The sequence below is a fragment of the Colias philodice genome, chromosome 3, assembly GCF_061535455.1.
Source record: "Colias philodice isolate Cphi_HAF_F1 chromosome 3, ilColPhil1 Martin Lab GWU primary, whole genome shotgun sequence".
In the NCBI taxonomy this organism is placed as follows: Eukaryota; Metazoa; Arthropoda; class Insecta; order Lepidoptera; family Pieridae; genus Colias; species Colias philodice.
The window spans coordinates 4843936-4861930 of NC_143088.1; the positions used below are offsets into that span (position 1 = coordinate 4843936).

Here is a 17995-nt window from a genome sequence, read left to right on the forward strand (position 1 = left end):
ACTTTAAAACAACAGATTTATATAAAAAAATGTTTATTTTCTGCAAGTATTTTATATAACAGATATAATTTGCACTTATTCTATTCATTTCAATACTTACACTCCGTTATATCAGTCACTTATTCCGCCTCAACAATTATTATAGTCAAATTACACTAATTTATCTATGTCACGAGTGAACGACGTTCAAAATAAATGATAATATTGGGATGATAGCTTTATATTAACAAATACATTTATATGTAAACTACGACATAGGCGTGCCAATAGAAGCACGGGAGAAAAATTGTAACTTAAAACATAAGTATTCTAAGTAAAACCTGAGAATATAACTAACATTTAGTGCAGTAACTGTTTTGGTTGCTTTGACGGCGAAGCGCCCGGTAACCGGCTGTCGCCCGCTCGCTTTACGCCTGTCGATTTTATATCTGAAAACAAATGGTCACTTTATTAGCTTACTACTTATAAAGAGTTCATCCGGGATATCGAATGAAATATATTAGACTGAAAAAACTTTCGCAAATTTTAAAATTATTCTTCTTTATAATATAAGAATAGACACACAGAAAAGACACGTAAAGCACACACAGATAGACAAAGAAGAAAGTTTATACACTATAGATCTAGCTTATAATAATCGGCTCAAAAAGCTTAGTTGTAGCTGAGTTGTAAATTTAGAACTGAATATGTTTAGATTTTTTTATATTTTCAAGCAAATGAAAATGTAACATGCACATTTAGGAATAATTTACAAGAAAAAAATAAAATTCGCAAAGTGCAGTAGTTTTCAATGAAATCAGATCAGTCAATAGTATTCCAGCCTACATGTACATCGACACATGAATTGCCAACTTCATGGCAATAAGTGTAAAATATGTTTTAATCACGAAGAAAATTAATGGAAGTATGAGCGCATTCAAACTATCAACAGGGACAATTTTCAGCAACAACATTCATAGTAACTAAATATTAATATTTACAAAGATTTCTTACCAGTCTCTCTCACAACTAACCAATGAGGCATTTAAAAAAAACAATGCGTGTCAATGTCCAAATTTCCAATAACAAAAATATGATATTTAAAAAATATTATATTATTTTATTTCTACATTCATAAGGAAAAATCGTCCATATGAATAATGACCTATTTTTGTAATACATATCTATAATAGTCCTATGTTGTATTGTGTGTAAGTTAGTTGCATGTCCCTGTGAAGTTCATTGCAATTTAGTTTTTTATAGGCAATCCTATGTATAATATATGAAAATGAATATAGGAGGATATATTACATCACTGTACAGCTATCATACATACTATAAATTACTTCTACATAGGCCAAATAATGCATCAATTATGTGGGTCGCGTAAATCTAAATATGTATAACAAATTTTACTCATTTGATGATATAGTGAGATGATTCTTATGATAAAATAATTTATAGAAATTATATGAACTTATTATTTTTTATAGATACGTAGAAAGAAATATTTCAATATCTTTTTTAGTTTTTGAGATCTATATGATAAATGTAAATTGATTAAAGTATGTAAATGGAAATAGATGAAAAATCTTATTAACATTCCCAGATCTTCAGAACATAAAGTTTTTTTTTTGTTCTGTGTTAAGATTTTCATGTGAGCGAATTTTTTATAATAATTAATTACATATTATTTGAAATAACCCTGTAACCACCCGACTTTCGAGGCGGACCCGGAGTAATTATCAAAATTTACAAAAACATTTATACTAACATACCATTTATACACCTATGACCTATGCCCGTACCAGACAACTAAATCTTTATTTTCTTTTTTGTCAATTGATTTTGAAAAGTAGGCCTTTACTACACAACCACACAATTTTAAAGTGAAACTTTTTGGTCTGTGTAGCGCATGTCGCGTGTATCGCGGCTACCGCCGACCGTCACGCGACATGCGCTACACAAAGCAGTGTTCGGAACCGTTCGAACAGTTTCACTTTTACCGTGGTTTCATAAAACCACACAACATTTTTTTATTGTACTTTTTATTTAGTACATAGTAAAATTTCATTAGTACCCCAATAGACCCGTGGCCACACAACCAAAACATTATTTTTTTTTACTTTTTTATAACTTAGTACATAATAACATTTCATTTGTACCAATCCTGCAGGCACCTGACTTATGCAGTAGCCACATTGCACATATTAAAATACACAATATTTTATAAGTTGTAATATTTCATGTATTCCTCTTGTACGCCCGAAACACAAAACAAAACATTTCCACTTTCATCTTACATTTATACTCTTAGTAGGCCAGTTAGAGTTTAACACAACCAATTTTTTTCTTTTTCACATTAATTTTTTATACTTAATAGTATTATTCCAACCCTGCAGACACCGAACTTACATGGCGGCCACAAAACCCTGATCAAAACACACAATTTTATAAAATGTAATATTTCATCTATACACCTGGCCACACTTCAGCGCCCAAAAATTTTTTTGAAGTGAAAACTTCTTTAGCGGCGTTGAGCACTTTTTCTGTAATGGGTATAAAATCTTAAACTCGCGTCAGGACACGTGACCTGATCGAAAAAGCGTAAGACGGATACCATTACAAAATATCAAACATGCTCAACGTTAATAATCAAGTTTTCACTTCTGCCGGCACTCCCGGAGTGCAACACGCCTTTTTTTTACTTTTTTTCTAATTGACTAATAAAACCTCATTGGTACCAACCCTGCAGCCACCTGACTTGCGTAGCCGGCCCGTAGCCCTTCTCGTTGCGCGCCGCTATACGGAATATGATCGCGGGCTTGGTGGACGAGTCCACGTGCGCGGCGCCGAGCGACGACTGCGGCACCACGCACGTGTTCGCCTTGCCGCAGTACACGCGCACGAACGCAAGCTGCGACTTGGACGCCTCCTGTGCGAGGAATAACTTGTTGTAGGGAAATACCGAGGCGATTTTTTTGTTTGTGTTTGTAAATATAACATTATAACGTGAAAGTGGAAGTGATTATTGTTAGAGAAAAATATGTGTATAATATGTGGATGAATATCTTTACATTTATTGAAAAAAAAATTAAATAACTTTTAAGATGGTAAAATAATAAAAAATCGAAATGAAAGCAGTAGTCAATGATATTTTGAACTATACATTCCTTTTTTATTTTTGTTATTTTTTTCCATGTCATATTCACTATATAATATTCACAGCGTTTATAAAATTCTACAAAATGTAAATTAAAAACCGCTACATATTGTACAACACATTAACATACAAATCAGAACAAAGTATGAACAAATAATATTATTCCAATCGTTACACTTAACAATATACAAAAAAACGTCACATACCTTCTGCTGCGTGTTGGACCGCACAGCGAGATACACGGAGTACTCGAATATCCCCTCTGCGGCGACCTGCGGCGGCTCCCACGAGAGGTGCGCGCCCTCCACCGACTTGGAGATCTTTATCGCGGACGGAGCGCCCGGGAAGCCGGGGAGGCACGTTTTGAATGCCGCTTCCTGTAGGTTGGCAGGTAAAAATGGTCCAATTTACAATTTTTAGTAAGTGGGTTATTGCATTATTAGTAAAACGAAAAAATTGTATATGAACCAATTAGGGAAATCAATATGATTCATTATATATGAAGAAGTTCATTTGAGAAATTCTTAAAGAATAGAAAAAAATAAAAAATCGATGATGAGGCGAATTTTTCCTATTCTTTTATATTATTTATTATTATTATTTTATTAAACATTTGAATGTTACAAAACAAAATGTCAAAGAATCACAAAAAAATATATGAACATTATTGTACATGTGTATTACAAAATGTATCATACCTCGCTGAAGTCCCCTTTGCCACAGGAATTTATCGCGGCGATTCTAAACTTGTACGCCGTACCGTGCTCTAAAGGTGTCGTCGCTAAATCGCTCAAGTCTGGTATACTGTCCAGTGAGAGGTTTGATAGGTCGATGTTCGGATCTGATATGTAATTGTGTACCTGTAAAAATTTAATTGTTAACGGTTAACAAAAAATGTGCCCATTAAGTGAAAAAATTAACAATAATTGACATTGCATAGCTTGTAACACAATAAATCATTTATTGTTAACTGCTTAATGTAATTCTGTTTTACATAATTTTTGGACAGCAGACCAATAAACTTACTGTAAATGTGGTGCCTTTGACAATTCCAACAGTGTACCAAGTATCTTCGTCGTTTTGTTTCTGTTCCTCCTGCTCTGGCTGAAAATATAAAATATTATTTATTGACAGTTTTGTAATTAATCATTGCATTAGAAATTAGAATAGATGAAAATTATATTTGAAGATGGTTATGTTTATGAGTGCAAAAATTGGAATTTATTTAATTCACATATTAAAGCTGTATGAGATTGTGATTTACTTTTCCATTTTATAAAAATATGTATAAGAAAGTGTTATATAAAAAATAAAAAAGACGTGTGGCACTCGGGGACTGCCACGGTAAAGCTATTGCATGCTATGCCTTCAAGCCACACCTCCGCGCCCGTCGGAGTGGGGAGCGTGAGGTTTTTCGTTACTAAATTTCTGGATTCGGTCCCCGCGCTCAAGGCCCGCGATAGAAGCTATGCAATAGCTTCACTACATAGTATAAAACAAAGTCGGTTTCTCTGTCCCTATGTCCCTTTGTACGCTTAAATCTTTAAAACTACGTAACGGATTCTGATGCGGTTTTTTTTAATAGATAGTGATTCAATAGGAAGGTTTTTGTATATGTATATAATTTATCAAGTTTTAGACAAAGCGGGCGAAGCCGCGGGCGAAAATCTAGTAGCTTAATAAATAAAAGTAACCTGTTCCTGGTGGTGGTGCAGCGCGGCGCTGGCGAGCGTGGCGAGCGCGTGCGCCGCGTCGGCGGGCGGGATGGGCGGCGCGCCGTTCGCGCCCGAGCTGCTGACCGCGCCGTCCCCCGCCTCGCCCTCCGCGCCGCGCTCCGACACCGACGACGACACGCCGCCGCCCCCCGCGCCCTCCTCGCCTGCGTACATGCCTAACAAAGTTAGTTTAACGCTTCTACACAGAACGCAGTAAAGTATCATACTGTACGAGTGGATTGTGTGCATACCGTTTTGACGTGACAACGTCTTATAATTCGATAGAGCCGGCTGCACGCACGAAAAAACATGACTCATGCGGAATTTTTTTTCGCTCTGAGGCGTTCCATGTAAAGCTTGAAGTGCAAGCGAGAGCGCAGAACGAGCGACAAAGAAGCACAATCGGCCTTAAGGCGTTGTCACGTTCAACTATCGTCAGTAAACCGACTTTACAGGCAACCAATTTTTTTTTACTAATAGATTGTTTAGTGACTGAAAATCAGATAGGTACTAGGTATATAATACAATAGTTTAAGAACTTAATTAAGGGTCAATAAAAAGTTTTCATTATTTATTGCATTTTTGGGTTGCTTTTATAGCAGCATTATATTTTTATATATATATATATATATATTTTATATACAGACAATTTTTTACAGACATACTTTTAAATTTTAGATAGTGAGTATGAAAGAAATACAAGAAAAATATAAAATTTTAGAATACCTTGCAAGAGATTAGGTGACAGCAAAGCAGATCCATTAGCGGTCATAGTCAGCAACGGCATTGACTCGCTCACCGACGGCATAGTGTCGGCCGCGCCTTCCATTTCTGACGTGTCCGCGTCACTAAAACTGTAAAATAAACAGTTCAATAATTTTCTTAAAAATTAATTTAGTCATAAGAATTTAATATAGAATATAGAATTGAGTGAATTTGGGCTAGCCAAAAGGAAAAATATAGCTTAAGGTAATCACAACTGAACACTATGGAATCTTTCATATACAAATTCTTATGGCAACTATTTAGTTTTTTTTTTGCAGATAATATTTTTTTATGACTTTAACACAACATTTTTTCAAAACAAACTGAGTTAGTAAAAAACAATACTAACTCATTGGCGGGATGCTGCGGTAGCACAGAGAAAGAATGCAGTACTGCAGGCCCATTGGCTGTTGAGGAAATCAGTGCTGCCTCTCCTTGCCCACTGCTTGAGATATCTGCGCCACCCTCTGTTGTACTTGAACTGAACAAACATATTTTTGAAGTGAAAACTTCTTTAGCGGCGTTGGGTATAAAATCTTAAACTCGCGTCAGGACACGTGGCCTGATCGAAAAAGCGTAAGACGGATTCTTTTTTTTTTTCTTTTAGCCCTTAAATTCCATGCGTAAGACGGATACCATTCCAAAATATCAAACATGCTGAACGTTAATAATCAAGTTTTCACTTCTGCCGGCACTCCCAGAGTGCAACCCGTCTTTTTTTTACTTTAAGTTCTCTAGAGAGTGCTGTAGTCCATTTTAATGTAAATTCATACAATCTATAACCAGCAGACAATGAAGAGGATTCCAATGAAACTTTTTTGTCTAATAAATGATAACTAATTCAAAAGTTATGAGGAAACAGATGAACATCTATACCCACATACATACATACAGGTCAAAATCATAACACTTCTTTTGCTTTGCTGTAGTCATGTAAAAATAACTAATTCATTAGGTTAACATGTACTGTACCTAATACCAGTACTGAGTACTTCTTGAGCTGCACTGCTGATGTCATTAACATCATCGCTGCTTGCAACACCTTCACCACCACCCATATCTTCGTCCATTGTGCTTGACTCCTCTGTGTGGAAATACAATCATTCTATATTGTTTGTCATTGATTTTCGTATTTTTTTGGTTCAATCCTATTTGTACAACAGATAACCATAAAAATTAACAAAAAAAACCTACACATGGATTTTATTTAGTGATCATTTCATTTATAGAAATACAATGAATGATATAAATTAATTTTATGAAATGTTAATCATTAACTATTCAATTTTTGAAGTGAAAACTTCTTTAGCGGCGTTGGGTATAAAATCTTAAACTCGCGTCAGGACACGTGACCTGATCGAAAAAGCGTAAGACGGATGGATATCAAACATGCTCAACGTTAATAATCAAGTTTTCACTTCTGCCGGCACTCCCAGAGTGCAACCCGTCTTTTTTTTATTCACAAAGACAAAAAGAAAAAATAATTTATTGTTTAAATGAAGTACTGATAAAAACTCACCGTCTTGAATGATTGGTGCACCATCACCTTCAACAGGCATGGCGGAACTGATCGACTGGTCCGGGGACTCCTCTTGCTGTTCCCCCGCCTCACCCTCAGGATCTCCCTCCAAACTATCCTGTTTCAAAATGGGATCCAACTGATTTTCTTCTTGAGGGGAATTGTCTTCAGTCGCAGCCTAATTTAAAGTACTCAAAATTTAATCTATTGCCAATTGTTATTTTTTTTTTACTTTTTAGATTCATTTATATACCTTTTTTATATAAATTTTAAACTTATTAAGATTTATCTTCATTTAGACTTTTTCATAAAATTCTGTTAGATAATATTTCATTCATTTTATCCTTTTAAGTAATCTTTTTTATTAAAGAAATATTAATGAACACTTTTTGATTAAAATACATAAATCTAGGATTTTTAATATACAGAAGCAGATACATAATATATGACTAAAAACTAAAAGTAAATCTTACTGGAGTTGATAAGCAGTTGTCTCCAATGTATGCTGATTCATCACCCACTGCACCAGGAGTTGTTTCATCTATGTCCATTTCATCTTCAGCCTCTGCTTGGCCTGTGTATAAAATTAAAAAATAAAACTTGTTGATAAATTCAATTTAGATATTAAGTGTTGACTTCACTTTTAAACACTTAATAAAAATCATTGCTTATAAGTGCCCTATAGGAATCAAGAACAAATTAAACAATGAGTTAAAAATTCCCATTTAATTCCAATAAAAATGTTTATAATTTTCTTGAATACTTTCTATAACTCACCTTCATTGCCTTCTTCTTCAACAGGATGTTCTTCATTTTCAACTGGTTCAACACCTTGTTCTAAGTCCAACAGGTCACTGCTACTAGTTGGTCCCCCATTTGTTACTGATCAATAAAATGATTATTTTTATATACCAATGATGATAATATTCACAAAACTACTTATAAAAATTTATAAGTAATATATTGAACAACGAGTCGCGTGTTAAATAAGACTGGCGATGCTCAATTAGGCCATGTAACCACGCATAACATTTTGTTTATATTTATAGAAGAAAGAATTGTTATTAACCTGCATCCTCAGGTGTTTGTGCCGCATCCGCATCCGAATGTTCAGTTGTGATGTTATTTTCAGCAATCTCTCCAATTGTTTCTGGTTGATTTTCAACCAAAGGCGACATTTCCGCGCCATCAGAAACATCACCATGAAGCACTGATTCTGACTCCATTTTAAATTAAACAAAAGTTCACGATTAAAAAACACAAATAAACATTGATTTTTGTTACACAATTATGAATGAAAACTCAACATTCTCAAAATTATTAACAAATTCACAAACTGTTTGACAAATTCAGAGAATCGTCCATAGTGCCCAGCCAAGTTGGTTTCGGCGTCATTTTCAGTGTTGCCCTAATTTAAGTTGTCAACGTAAAGACTATAGATAATATCTTGTCTCAGAGGAATAAACCTAGGTTTATTGCTCTGAGTATCTTGTATTGTATCAAATTTAAATTTTATTTTAACTATATTAATACGAGAGACAGAAATAAAATGAATAAAAGAATATTATCAGTTGGTTAAAATATTTGTTTTTAAATAAAAATTCCATTAGTAGTAAACTGAAATTTATTTTAGTGCATTAATAAGTAAAATTATTTAATTAAATTAAATGAGTATGCTATATTTTAAATTATAATATAATACCACGCTGCGATCAACTGCGAACAGCTAAAGCAAAAGCAAATTACTATGCAAAAGCGGAAAAAATATTACTCTTTAGTCAGCTGCTTATAATTTATAATAATCTTCGATCAAAGAATACCACTTGATCAAAGATATTATATTTTATTGTAAAAAGAGTTCCATTAATTTTACATTTAAAAGCACAAAAGCTTTGTAATTAAAAAAACGTAGGTAATTTATGTACTACGTCTATCTATTGATCTTCTATTCTTCTCTCAAAATAACTGTATTATGTCATATATCCGAGTTTTAATTAATCCAATGAACCTTTTAGTAGCTACTTTTCCATCCAGTACAAAATACTAGGCTCATTTAAATATTCATGAATATCCAATAACATTTAAAACAGTCAAACTAAAAGCCTAGTATCATAAGCTATCCTAAATTTAAAAAAATATATCCCATATTGTCGAATTGTCAACATATTGTCAATGTCAATTGTCAATATCATTAAAAAAAATTACAACTGAAGGTACATACACCAGTAAAAATAAATTAATATTTAATTTTAATTTACTCTCTTTAATTTATCCTAGTTCTAAACTTAATAGAAAATGAAAAACAAAAAATAAATTGTATACCCATATTGTAGGTTAGTAATTTTATGACTACAAAATATCTTCTACAAACAATCATTGCAAATAAATAAACATCATAATTATCATCTTCAACGAAAATTCTTGTATAACAGGTAAAATACAGGCAAAATACAAAATATACAATGGCAGACAAACCAAATGACATCAAAGAAAAACCAGGAGATGGTCTTCGCTCAATGAGATCTACAACTGCGTTTCGTGTTATTAACTTTGAACTTTATGCAAAGCCGGTAATTACTCAATTATATTAATTATTTATTTCTTTCTTCAAATACATTTTATGTAGTATGTAATATGTATTACATAAAAGATTTTCTTAAAGTCCCCAAATGTAAATGCAAATAAGTAATAATTTTTATGCTTTTATTTCAGAATATTGTTATCATGAGCATAGGTGCTACATGTTTTGCATTTGCCTTGGGATATATTGCTTATATGAGACAAAAATATGAATCCATGGGATACTATGCAGCTGTTGACGCTGATGGAAAAGAAATATTTGAAAAGAAAAAGTCTAAATGGGACTGAAAGTGAAAAATAAATTATTTAAATGAGTTATAGGTAGTTATTATGCTTAGTATATAATATAATAATATTAAAACTGTTTGTTAGTGGTATGTGATACTTAAATTATTGAATACCTGCCTTTTGTCCTTGATATTTCAAATTACAAAAAAAAGTCTTTTGTAGGTAATATTTATGTTAAGAAATTCCTTGGAATGATTTCCATTTTGAAAATAAATTTTCATGAACATCAGGAATAGTAGACTAGAGTAGATAATTTTTGAAACAAAAAAAAATCGCAGTCGGATGAAACCTATTAGAAAAGAAGGGGAATATGATAAAAATGTAAGGAAAAATAAATTACGGTCAATCCAAGTTCGGGAAGCGGGAGGGGGGAGCTTTTAAGAGAAAAAAATGGTTTCTCTCGATTTCCGACAAAACTACAAGTCCTATAGAAAAAAGTTCAATGGCAAAGTTGTAGGTTATTAAAAGTTCTACAACTTTTGTATTCACAATTTTTTCACATAACCTAAAAATTTAGGTGAAAAATTCAAAAAACCAAGTTTTTGGTCTTTTATTTCTATCTACTTCAAAATTTGGTTTTTTTCTACGAAATTTGGTGGAAACTTACTTTATTATGTCCCAAATACACTGTAATTTATTTGATTGAAAATATTTATTTTTTCGCCTTATTTTGAATTAATACCAAAAAAACAACCTAATTTTCAATCGAAAAGTCACCCGTCAAAATATCAGCTTTTTTCAAAAACTTGGGGTGCCTTTTATTCATTGAAATCTCTACTTTCATATGGTGTAAAAAAAAATAAACACCACTATAGTAAATGTTCTCAGGAAATGCATACAAACAGTGTGATAATGAGCTTTTACTAAATCAGGCACACTTCTCGAACTACCTGAAATGTTTTTATCGACATCATTTTGCTTTTGAATATGCTGTAAAATATTAAACTTAGAACAGATAATTATTTTTCTTTTGAAATATTACCGAAAAGCCGATACAAGAGAAGATATAGAGTTCAAGAAGTGTGCCTGATTTAGTAAAAGCTCATTATCACACTGTTTGTATGCATTTCCTGAGAACATTTACTATAGTGGTGTTTATTTTTTTTTTACACCATATAAAAGTAGAGATTTCAATGAATAAAAGGCACCCCAAGTTTTTGAAAAAAGCTGATATTTTGACGGGTGACTTTTCGATTGAAAATTAGGTTGTTTTTTTGGTATTAATTCAAAATAAGGCGAAAAAATAAATATTTTCAATCAAATAAATTACAGTGTATTTGGGACATAATAAAGTAAGTTTCCACCAAATTTCGTAGAAAAAAACCAAATTTTGAAGTAGATAGAAATAAAAGACCAAAAACTTGGTTTTTTGAATTTTTCACCTAAATTTTTAGGTTATGTGAAAAAATTGTGAATACAAAAGTTGTAGAACTTTTAATTACCTACAACTTTGCCATTGAACTTTTTTCTATAGGACTTGTAGTTTTGTCGGAAATCGAGAGAAACCATTTTTTTCTCTTAAAAGCTCCCCCCTCCCGCTTCCCGAACTCGGATTGACCGTAATTTATTTTTCCTAACATTTTTATCATATTCCCCTCCTTTTCTAATGGGTTTCATCCGACTGCGATTTTTTTTATCTTTTCATTATTTTCAAAGGCTTCTACCCCAGTCTATAGATGTCTGAGTAGTTTGAAAAATTTGTGTAATGTTTTGTCCCATTTTCTACTTTCAATGATGGATAGCATTGTATGTAATGTAGAAATGGAAATAAATAAATTCCTTGAGAACCCAAGGAAAGTTTTTAAATATAATATGTAAAGTTGGCAACATGAGCGGAAAGCTAGCACAATTGGTATGTAAAGTGTAGGTATACCTAAACCTCTGAAATGGTACCAACAATTTTCATGCAAATTAGTTTAGGGGATCGATCGGTTCGATTAATCCTAAAAGAAAAACAGAGCAGTTTGATCATCCAAATATTTTTCAAATTAAGTAATTAATATTCCCTTTTTTATTTCTTTGGTGGTGAGATCTTAACAAATAATTGCGTTGCATATTATGTTAAGCAGGTAAATGTTAACATAATTGTTTAATACTAATGCAAAAAAAAATAACAGTCATACAGCCGTGGCCCAGAACGTTTTTTATAACTTAGCGCGATTCACATTTCGAATATAGTCAAAAAGCTCAGAATTCAAGAAGAAATAAATTTGACAGATGACATAATTTTGACTTATCCGTCAAATCACTTGCAAACATCACGCAAACATTTATGTTTAGGTCATGTCAAAAAGCTGCATGAAAGAAAGTTGGGAAGTGATTACTTTTAATTTGAGAGATATTGATTAAAAATGTTTTCCGCCCTTAAAAAATTAACACGAAGCAATGATGATCGCTGCCCAGCACCAATGCCTATGTCGTCGTCTTTGCAAAAGAAATTTTCTCGGGGTGTTCACTATAACAGTGTGTTTTACTTTCTAATTATTATTTAATTATGCGTTAACCATGTAAACAGGTTTAAAATTTTAACCTAATCGTATATTATAGTGAATTTATAGATTTTTATTAAATTTTTAGTGAAAATTCTGATAAAAGGCGATCGAAATGTTGGTAAATCTTGTTTGCTACAACGCCTACAAGGCGGCCCCTTTAAAGAAGAGTATACGCCGACAGAGCAAATTCAAGTTGCTCCAATACATTGGACATACAAGAATACAGATTTTATAGTAAAGGTAATAATTTATTTCTATCTTTTTGTACTTATTATTTAATCAATCAATATGGAATATGATTGAATTTAAACAATTGTGCAGATAAATGTTTTTATTATTTGTTTCTAGGTAGAGGTTTGGGAAGTAGTAGATAAAGGTCGTACAAAGAAGAAAATGCCATTAGGTTTGAAGTTAGAGAATCAGACAGCACCAACATTGCCAGAGGAAGGCTATGAAACACCAGTGTTGGATGCAACATTCCTAGATGTGTATAAAAATGCTACCGGTGTTATATTAATGCTAGATATCACTAAACCATGGTATGTATTTTGTTCTAAATATAAAAGTATTATATATTCACTTTGTATACATTAGTAGTAGCATATAATAAAAATGCAACAATAAGACCCCGTTTTCCAATTACAGCACCAGAGCGCATTATGCGGCATAATGCTTAACGTTGAATGTTCCAACTACAGCAACGCTTCGCACAATCGAGCACTAGAAAAAGTAATGCGCGTGAATTGATGCGTGCAATCGATTTATCATTAGCAATTATTAATTGTTGGAAAAAATTTAAAGCTTTCGTTTCATTGTAGTTTTTTCGAAATAATCAAAGTTAATTCAAATTGTGTTAAAAAAAATAAATATAAGTATGGATGAAGGTACAAACATTAAAAAAAATGTTAATGAAATAATCAAAATCCAAATTACACAAAATAATAGTAAATATTTTTCAACCAATTATTATGTATACCACTTTATTTACACATTAATGAGGTTATTGCTAACTCTATGAATATTTTTTTTTCAACACTGATCTTGCGCAACCTGTGCGTTTCACGTTCCAATTAAGCATCAGCATAATTCGGCATTGTGCGGCACTGAGTCACATTATGCTCTGTAATTGGAAAACGGGGAGAATGTACATAAGTTAATAAATAATTATTTGTGTACTAATCCTTATTAGAAAAACAAACATGCTCAATTATTAGCAATGTGCTAGTTTTGTTCACTTTACAAAATTTTGCGTTAATTTGATATGGGAAGCCATATGTGTATACATATTATACATATAGACACAGTATTCATATTTTTCAACTTAACATACTTCAACTAGAATCTCGGTCTTATATTCCCTTTTTTGAAAGAGGAGAACTAACAACTCATTTTGTACAGGACATTTGATTATGTAGTCAAGGAGCTGGGTCAAATTCCAGCTGATTTGCCGGTTATAATTCTTGGCAATCATTGTGACATGCAGCATCATCGGCAAGTCCACCCCCACCACATTGATCAGGCATTGTATAATGCTAAAATGACCAGGTAATTTGATGATAACACCTAAACTAAACTATTTAGAATACTTGTGATGTACTTATTTAAATAAAATGGGAAATAATTTGATAATACTGACATATTTATTCATAAAAAATACAAGTCTTGGTATGTTGTGATCTGGATACTATAAATTGTAAATGAGAAAAGATATTCTCCTCAGTAATTTATTTTTACTGAAGTAATAAATTTATAAGTAAGTATGAGTTTTATATCAATAAAACCACATTTAACTTTGTAAAAAAATCTTTAATTCATAAATGTTTAGCTAAAACAATATAATTATACAATATTAAATAATTTAAATATTTAATATAGGACTGCCCCAATCCGGTATGCAGAGTCATCCATGAGGAATGGCTTTGGCTTGAGATTCTTGCACAAGTTCCTGAGTGTTCCATTTCTAAGGCTGCAGAAAACGAGTTTATTGGAACAGTTGCAAAGGAATCAAAAGGATACAGAGGAGACAGAAAAGGAGCTTGATGATTTTCTGGTAAAATTATGCATTTGGAATGCAATATTTCATTATATTAATATAAAAAATTGCATTATATTAATATTTCAATTCTTTTTTCAGCTCATTCATTCATCTCAGTCTTTCAGCATATAATTTTTATTATAATAGGGTTATAATCAATGTGTAAATATTTAAAGATTTTAAAGAAATGAAAAAAAAAAAATATCCAGAATTGGAGTTCAAATCCGGTCAGTCGCCGGTGTATTTTAATATCCAGTATTTTTTTAAATCTGTTTATGTGTCTTATGCCTGGTTTTATATTTGATTGTAATAGTATTTTGTGTATCTCTTTAAATAAGAGGATGATAGGAAGTGCATGTATGTTTATGTGCATACTTTCTAACTTACAATAATCTAGTGAATTATTTCAAACATTATCTTCTTTAGTCAAACATTATCTTCTTTAGTCGCACCTTGCTCAAGGTGCGACAGACGGACGTTTTAAACTTTGACAATAAAATTTAATATGTTTGACTATGCATTGTGATTTGTTATAAATAAACACTACTGTTACTTTGCATAGTGATAATTAAGTTTAAAATTATATTCACTATAGACTGGACTTGGACCATCAAGCTACAAAAGCTCTATAAATAAAGAAATATATGTTATTAAAAGATACTTTATTTGCAGAAATCAGATGAAGCTCATTACAATACATTTGTTGACCGTTTGGCGAACAAGAGGCGCCAAAGCACTGAGAATGAACCCAGAGTGAACAACGAGCGATCGCCGAGCATTGTACTGGGCGCCGGCAAGCCGATAGTTCCTCCAAGTGTTAATCCACTTGTGAGTATAAATAAGAACTTAATAACAACAACGGAATTCTGTACCAATGAATTTTTTATATGCAAGGAAATTAAAACAGCTAAAACTGTCGTACAATACCTCATTATCCATTTCAAAACTACAAAAATAACCTGTATGTTTTATCAGCCATAATCTGTGTTGTCATTGAAACTCCATACAAACTTTATTGGACATATTTTTTTACTTGCAATATTATGTGTGCGTTATACACGAGCGTGCAATTTTATATGTTTCAGTTAGCGCAATCTTTAAATCCTACGTTAGTAAGATCTTCAAGCATACCAGAGGATAAACCAGCAAAACAAACTTCCTTTGTGAGCCAAGAGCTAATTAATCCAAAGGGTATTCCAACCGTTAGTATGGAGACAACACCATCGAGAATCCCTCAAGACAGGTATGTTATAAGAAAGAGATAACAATAATTTGTAAGCTACGAGTTGACCATTCAATCATAGTTATTTCTTCTAATAAAAAATTTACTCCGAACTGTTACATGCATACATGTTTTCAGTTTTCACTCTTACATCACTAGAAAATATTAAATCTTAAGGGGCATGTGAAATGTAGCTACTAGCTAATTAGCCAGACTTCAACTGTCGCTTTTTCTCTCATGATAATTGAAATATGCCATCTTACTGTTTACTTTGACGTTTGTATGCGCGTTTTTGAAGATCAAATGTTCAAGATCAATGATGAAAATGTTGGTAACCTATCTACTAAATTTTTACTTATAATATCATTGCTTAGAACTGAAAAAAGCCTATTAATCATCAATTTCTATCTTATGTAAAATTAAATATTCTGTGCTCTTTCTTCCTTGCCAGTGGTCCAAGCACGCCATCTGTAACAAATGTATCGGTGTCGAATTCTTCCGGCGCTTTGGACGAGTTTTATGCCGGGACTCTTGATAGCAGCTTCCTAGAAGACTTGCAGCCTATCAATAATGTAAATCAAGAGGATAATTACGAAAGTGAAAGGTAATCCATTTGAACATTTTTCATACAATTTGTCGAAATTCATATGATGCCAGCTAGAAGTCTTTTAAGTGAATATTATAAGTTACTAGCGGTCCGCCCCGGCTTCGCCCGTGGTACATATGAAAAATAGATGTTGGCCGATTCTCAGACTTACCCGATATGCACAGAAAATTTCATGAGAATCGGTCCACCCGTTTCGAAGGAGTATGCAGACTAACATTGTGACACGAGAATTTTATATATAAGATAAAATTACGACGCATTAAAAATGTTGTATTTCCTTTATGTTTATTTGAGTTGTTGTCTTGTAGCAAAGCTTTCCTAGCTCTGTTTTTCATTATTTTTTATAGTTTCTATTGACAGTGATAATACATAATATAAAGCCTTACTGAAATCAATAATAATTATTAAATTATTATTTCATTCTAGCGACGACGAAAATACCATTAATCCCAGAGTTACTATTGATCAAGATGACTTCGATGTTGACAGCAGTCCGCCCATTAAACCCACCATACAGACTAAAATAAGCACAGACTATACAATTAACTCTAGAATTAGTAAAAACGATAGTTTAACTAATATGTTCAATCAAGCAACTATAAGCAAAAATATGGATGACAATGATAACATAGGAATCGTAAGTCAAGACCAAGATGAATGTTTGAGCAATGAATATCCACTTTGGGCTGGAGATTCCAGTGCTAGGAGATCACCAGAAGGTAAAATCTACTAAGTATAAGAAAAAAAAAATCCTTACATATTTTTTTGAAAGATTTTGACATTTTTTATTTTTATTTTTCAGGAGGCGAAGACCCAGATGTGGCAAAGGAGCCGGATCAGAAGGTAAAATTCGTTTCATAAAACAAATTATATATTCAACTTGTTATTTAGATATAATATAACCTTATTCATGCAATACATCCCATGTACTTACCCAATACATATTAAAATAAATAATTACAGGAGAAAAAACACAAAAAGAAGAAGTCTAAGGACAAAGAAAAAGGGGACTACAGCGACCGGTCCGAGCGCAAAGAGAAGAAACATAAACGCAAGAAGTCCAAAAGTGACAAACCGACCAACCCCCAACAAGACCTCCTGGCCCCTACCGTCACTGGGGACTTTAACTACGAAGAATATGATAGCATTTAACATTCGCATTATTTTTATGGATTTTCTATAAAATGCCAACACCATTGTCACCAGTTTTCATTAGACTATAATCGTTTTATATTTCCATTTAGTTGACGACAACCCTATTTTTAAATTAAGGAATCAATTACGAAATTTCATGACTGAAATTGAAATTATTAAAAATTCATTAATTATACACATACTATATTGATCATGATTTACGATCTCAAATTAGTACTATGGGATTCGAATTTTTAATCAATTAAAATCGATAAATTTTTTATGTTATGCTTTTCGCATTATATCGAAATGCGTAATAAATGCTGTCATGTCAACTTTATTGTGGTTTTCATAATAACAAGCTATAGACTACAAGCCCGCATAGGACAAAAATATGGGTCAAATGAACCACCAGGGGACATATCTAGAACGATAGCAGAGCAAAAAATAATAAGATTCATCACTATGCCGTCACTTGTAAGCTGTCCAACTGAGT

The 17995-nt window shown here is 32.4% G+C and overlaps 3 protein-coding genes across 9 annotated transcripts; 2 read left to right on the plus strand and 1 right to left on the minus strand.

Moving 5' to 3' along the window:
• Nucleotides 1-16: 16 nt before the first annotated feature.
• Nucleotides 17-8548, minus strand: LOC149489588 (uncharacterized). 3 transcript variants are annotated; one of them, XM_089714246.1, is made up of 13 exons: nt 8211-8548; nt 7919-8023; nt 7615-7715; nt 7142-7259; nt 6595-6706; nt 5972-6103; nt 5584-5711; nt 4837-5033; nt 4169-4246; nt 3841-4002; nt 3349-3519; nt 2728-2914; nt 17-428 (listed from the first exon to the last, which is right to left on the minus strand). In XM_089714246.1, exons 1-13 carry the CDS (start codon nt 8365-8367, stop codon nt 340-342), a joined length of 1737 nt encoding a protein of 578 aa, XP_089570372.1. In that variant the 5' UTR covers nt 8368-8548; the 3' UTR covers nt 17-339. The 3 variants fall into 3 exon arrangements, with proteins under 3 accessions (XP_089570372.1, XP_089570371.1, XP_089570370.1); XM_089714245.1 differs by having other exon boundaries at nt 4837-5021; nt 7142-7319; nt 8211-8547; XM_089714244.1 differs by having other exon boundaries at nt 7142-7319; nt 8211-8547.
• A 742-nt stretch (nt 8549-9290) lies between these two features.
• On the plus strand, nt 9291-10105 carry LOC149489589 (small integral membrane protein 8). 5 transcript variants are annotated; one of them, XM_089714250.1, is made up of 3 exons: nt 9291-9354; nt 9574-9711; nt 9854-10105. In XM_089714250.1, the coding sequence occupies exons 2-3, from the start codon at nt 9604-9606 to the stop codon at nt 10007-10009; spliced, it is 264 nt and encodes an 87-aa protein (XP_089570376.1). In that variant the 5' UTR covers nt 9291-9354; nt 9574-9603; the 3' UTR covers nt 10010-10105. The 5 variants fall into 5 exon arrangements, with proteins under 5 accessions (XP_089570376.1, XP_089570373.1, XP_089570374.1 ...); XM_089714247.1 differs by having other exon boundaries at nt 9319-9474; XM_089714248.1 differs by having other exon boundaries at nt 9319-9474; nt 9585-9711.
• Nucleotides 10106-12288: 2183 nt separating this feature from the next.
• On the plus strand, nt 12289-17859 carry LOC149489590 (uncharacterized). Its single transcript, XM_089714320.1, has 11 exons — nt 12289-12472; nt 12587-12741; nt 12850-13040; nt 13900-14046; nt 14377-14551; nt 15209-15364; nt 15622-15779; nt 16210-16362; nt 16792-17084; nt 17168-17208; nt 17329-17859. The coding sequence occupies exons 1-11, from the start codon at nt 12361-12363 to the stop codon at nt 17515-17517; spliced, it is 1770 nt and encodes a 589-aa protein (XP_089570446.1). The 5' UTR covers nt 12289-12360; the 3' UTR covers nt 17518-17859.
• The last annotated feature ends 136 nt before the right edge of the window (nt 17860-17995 follow it).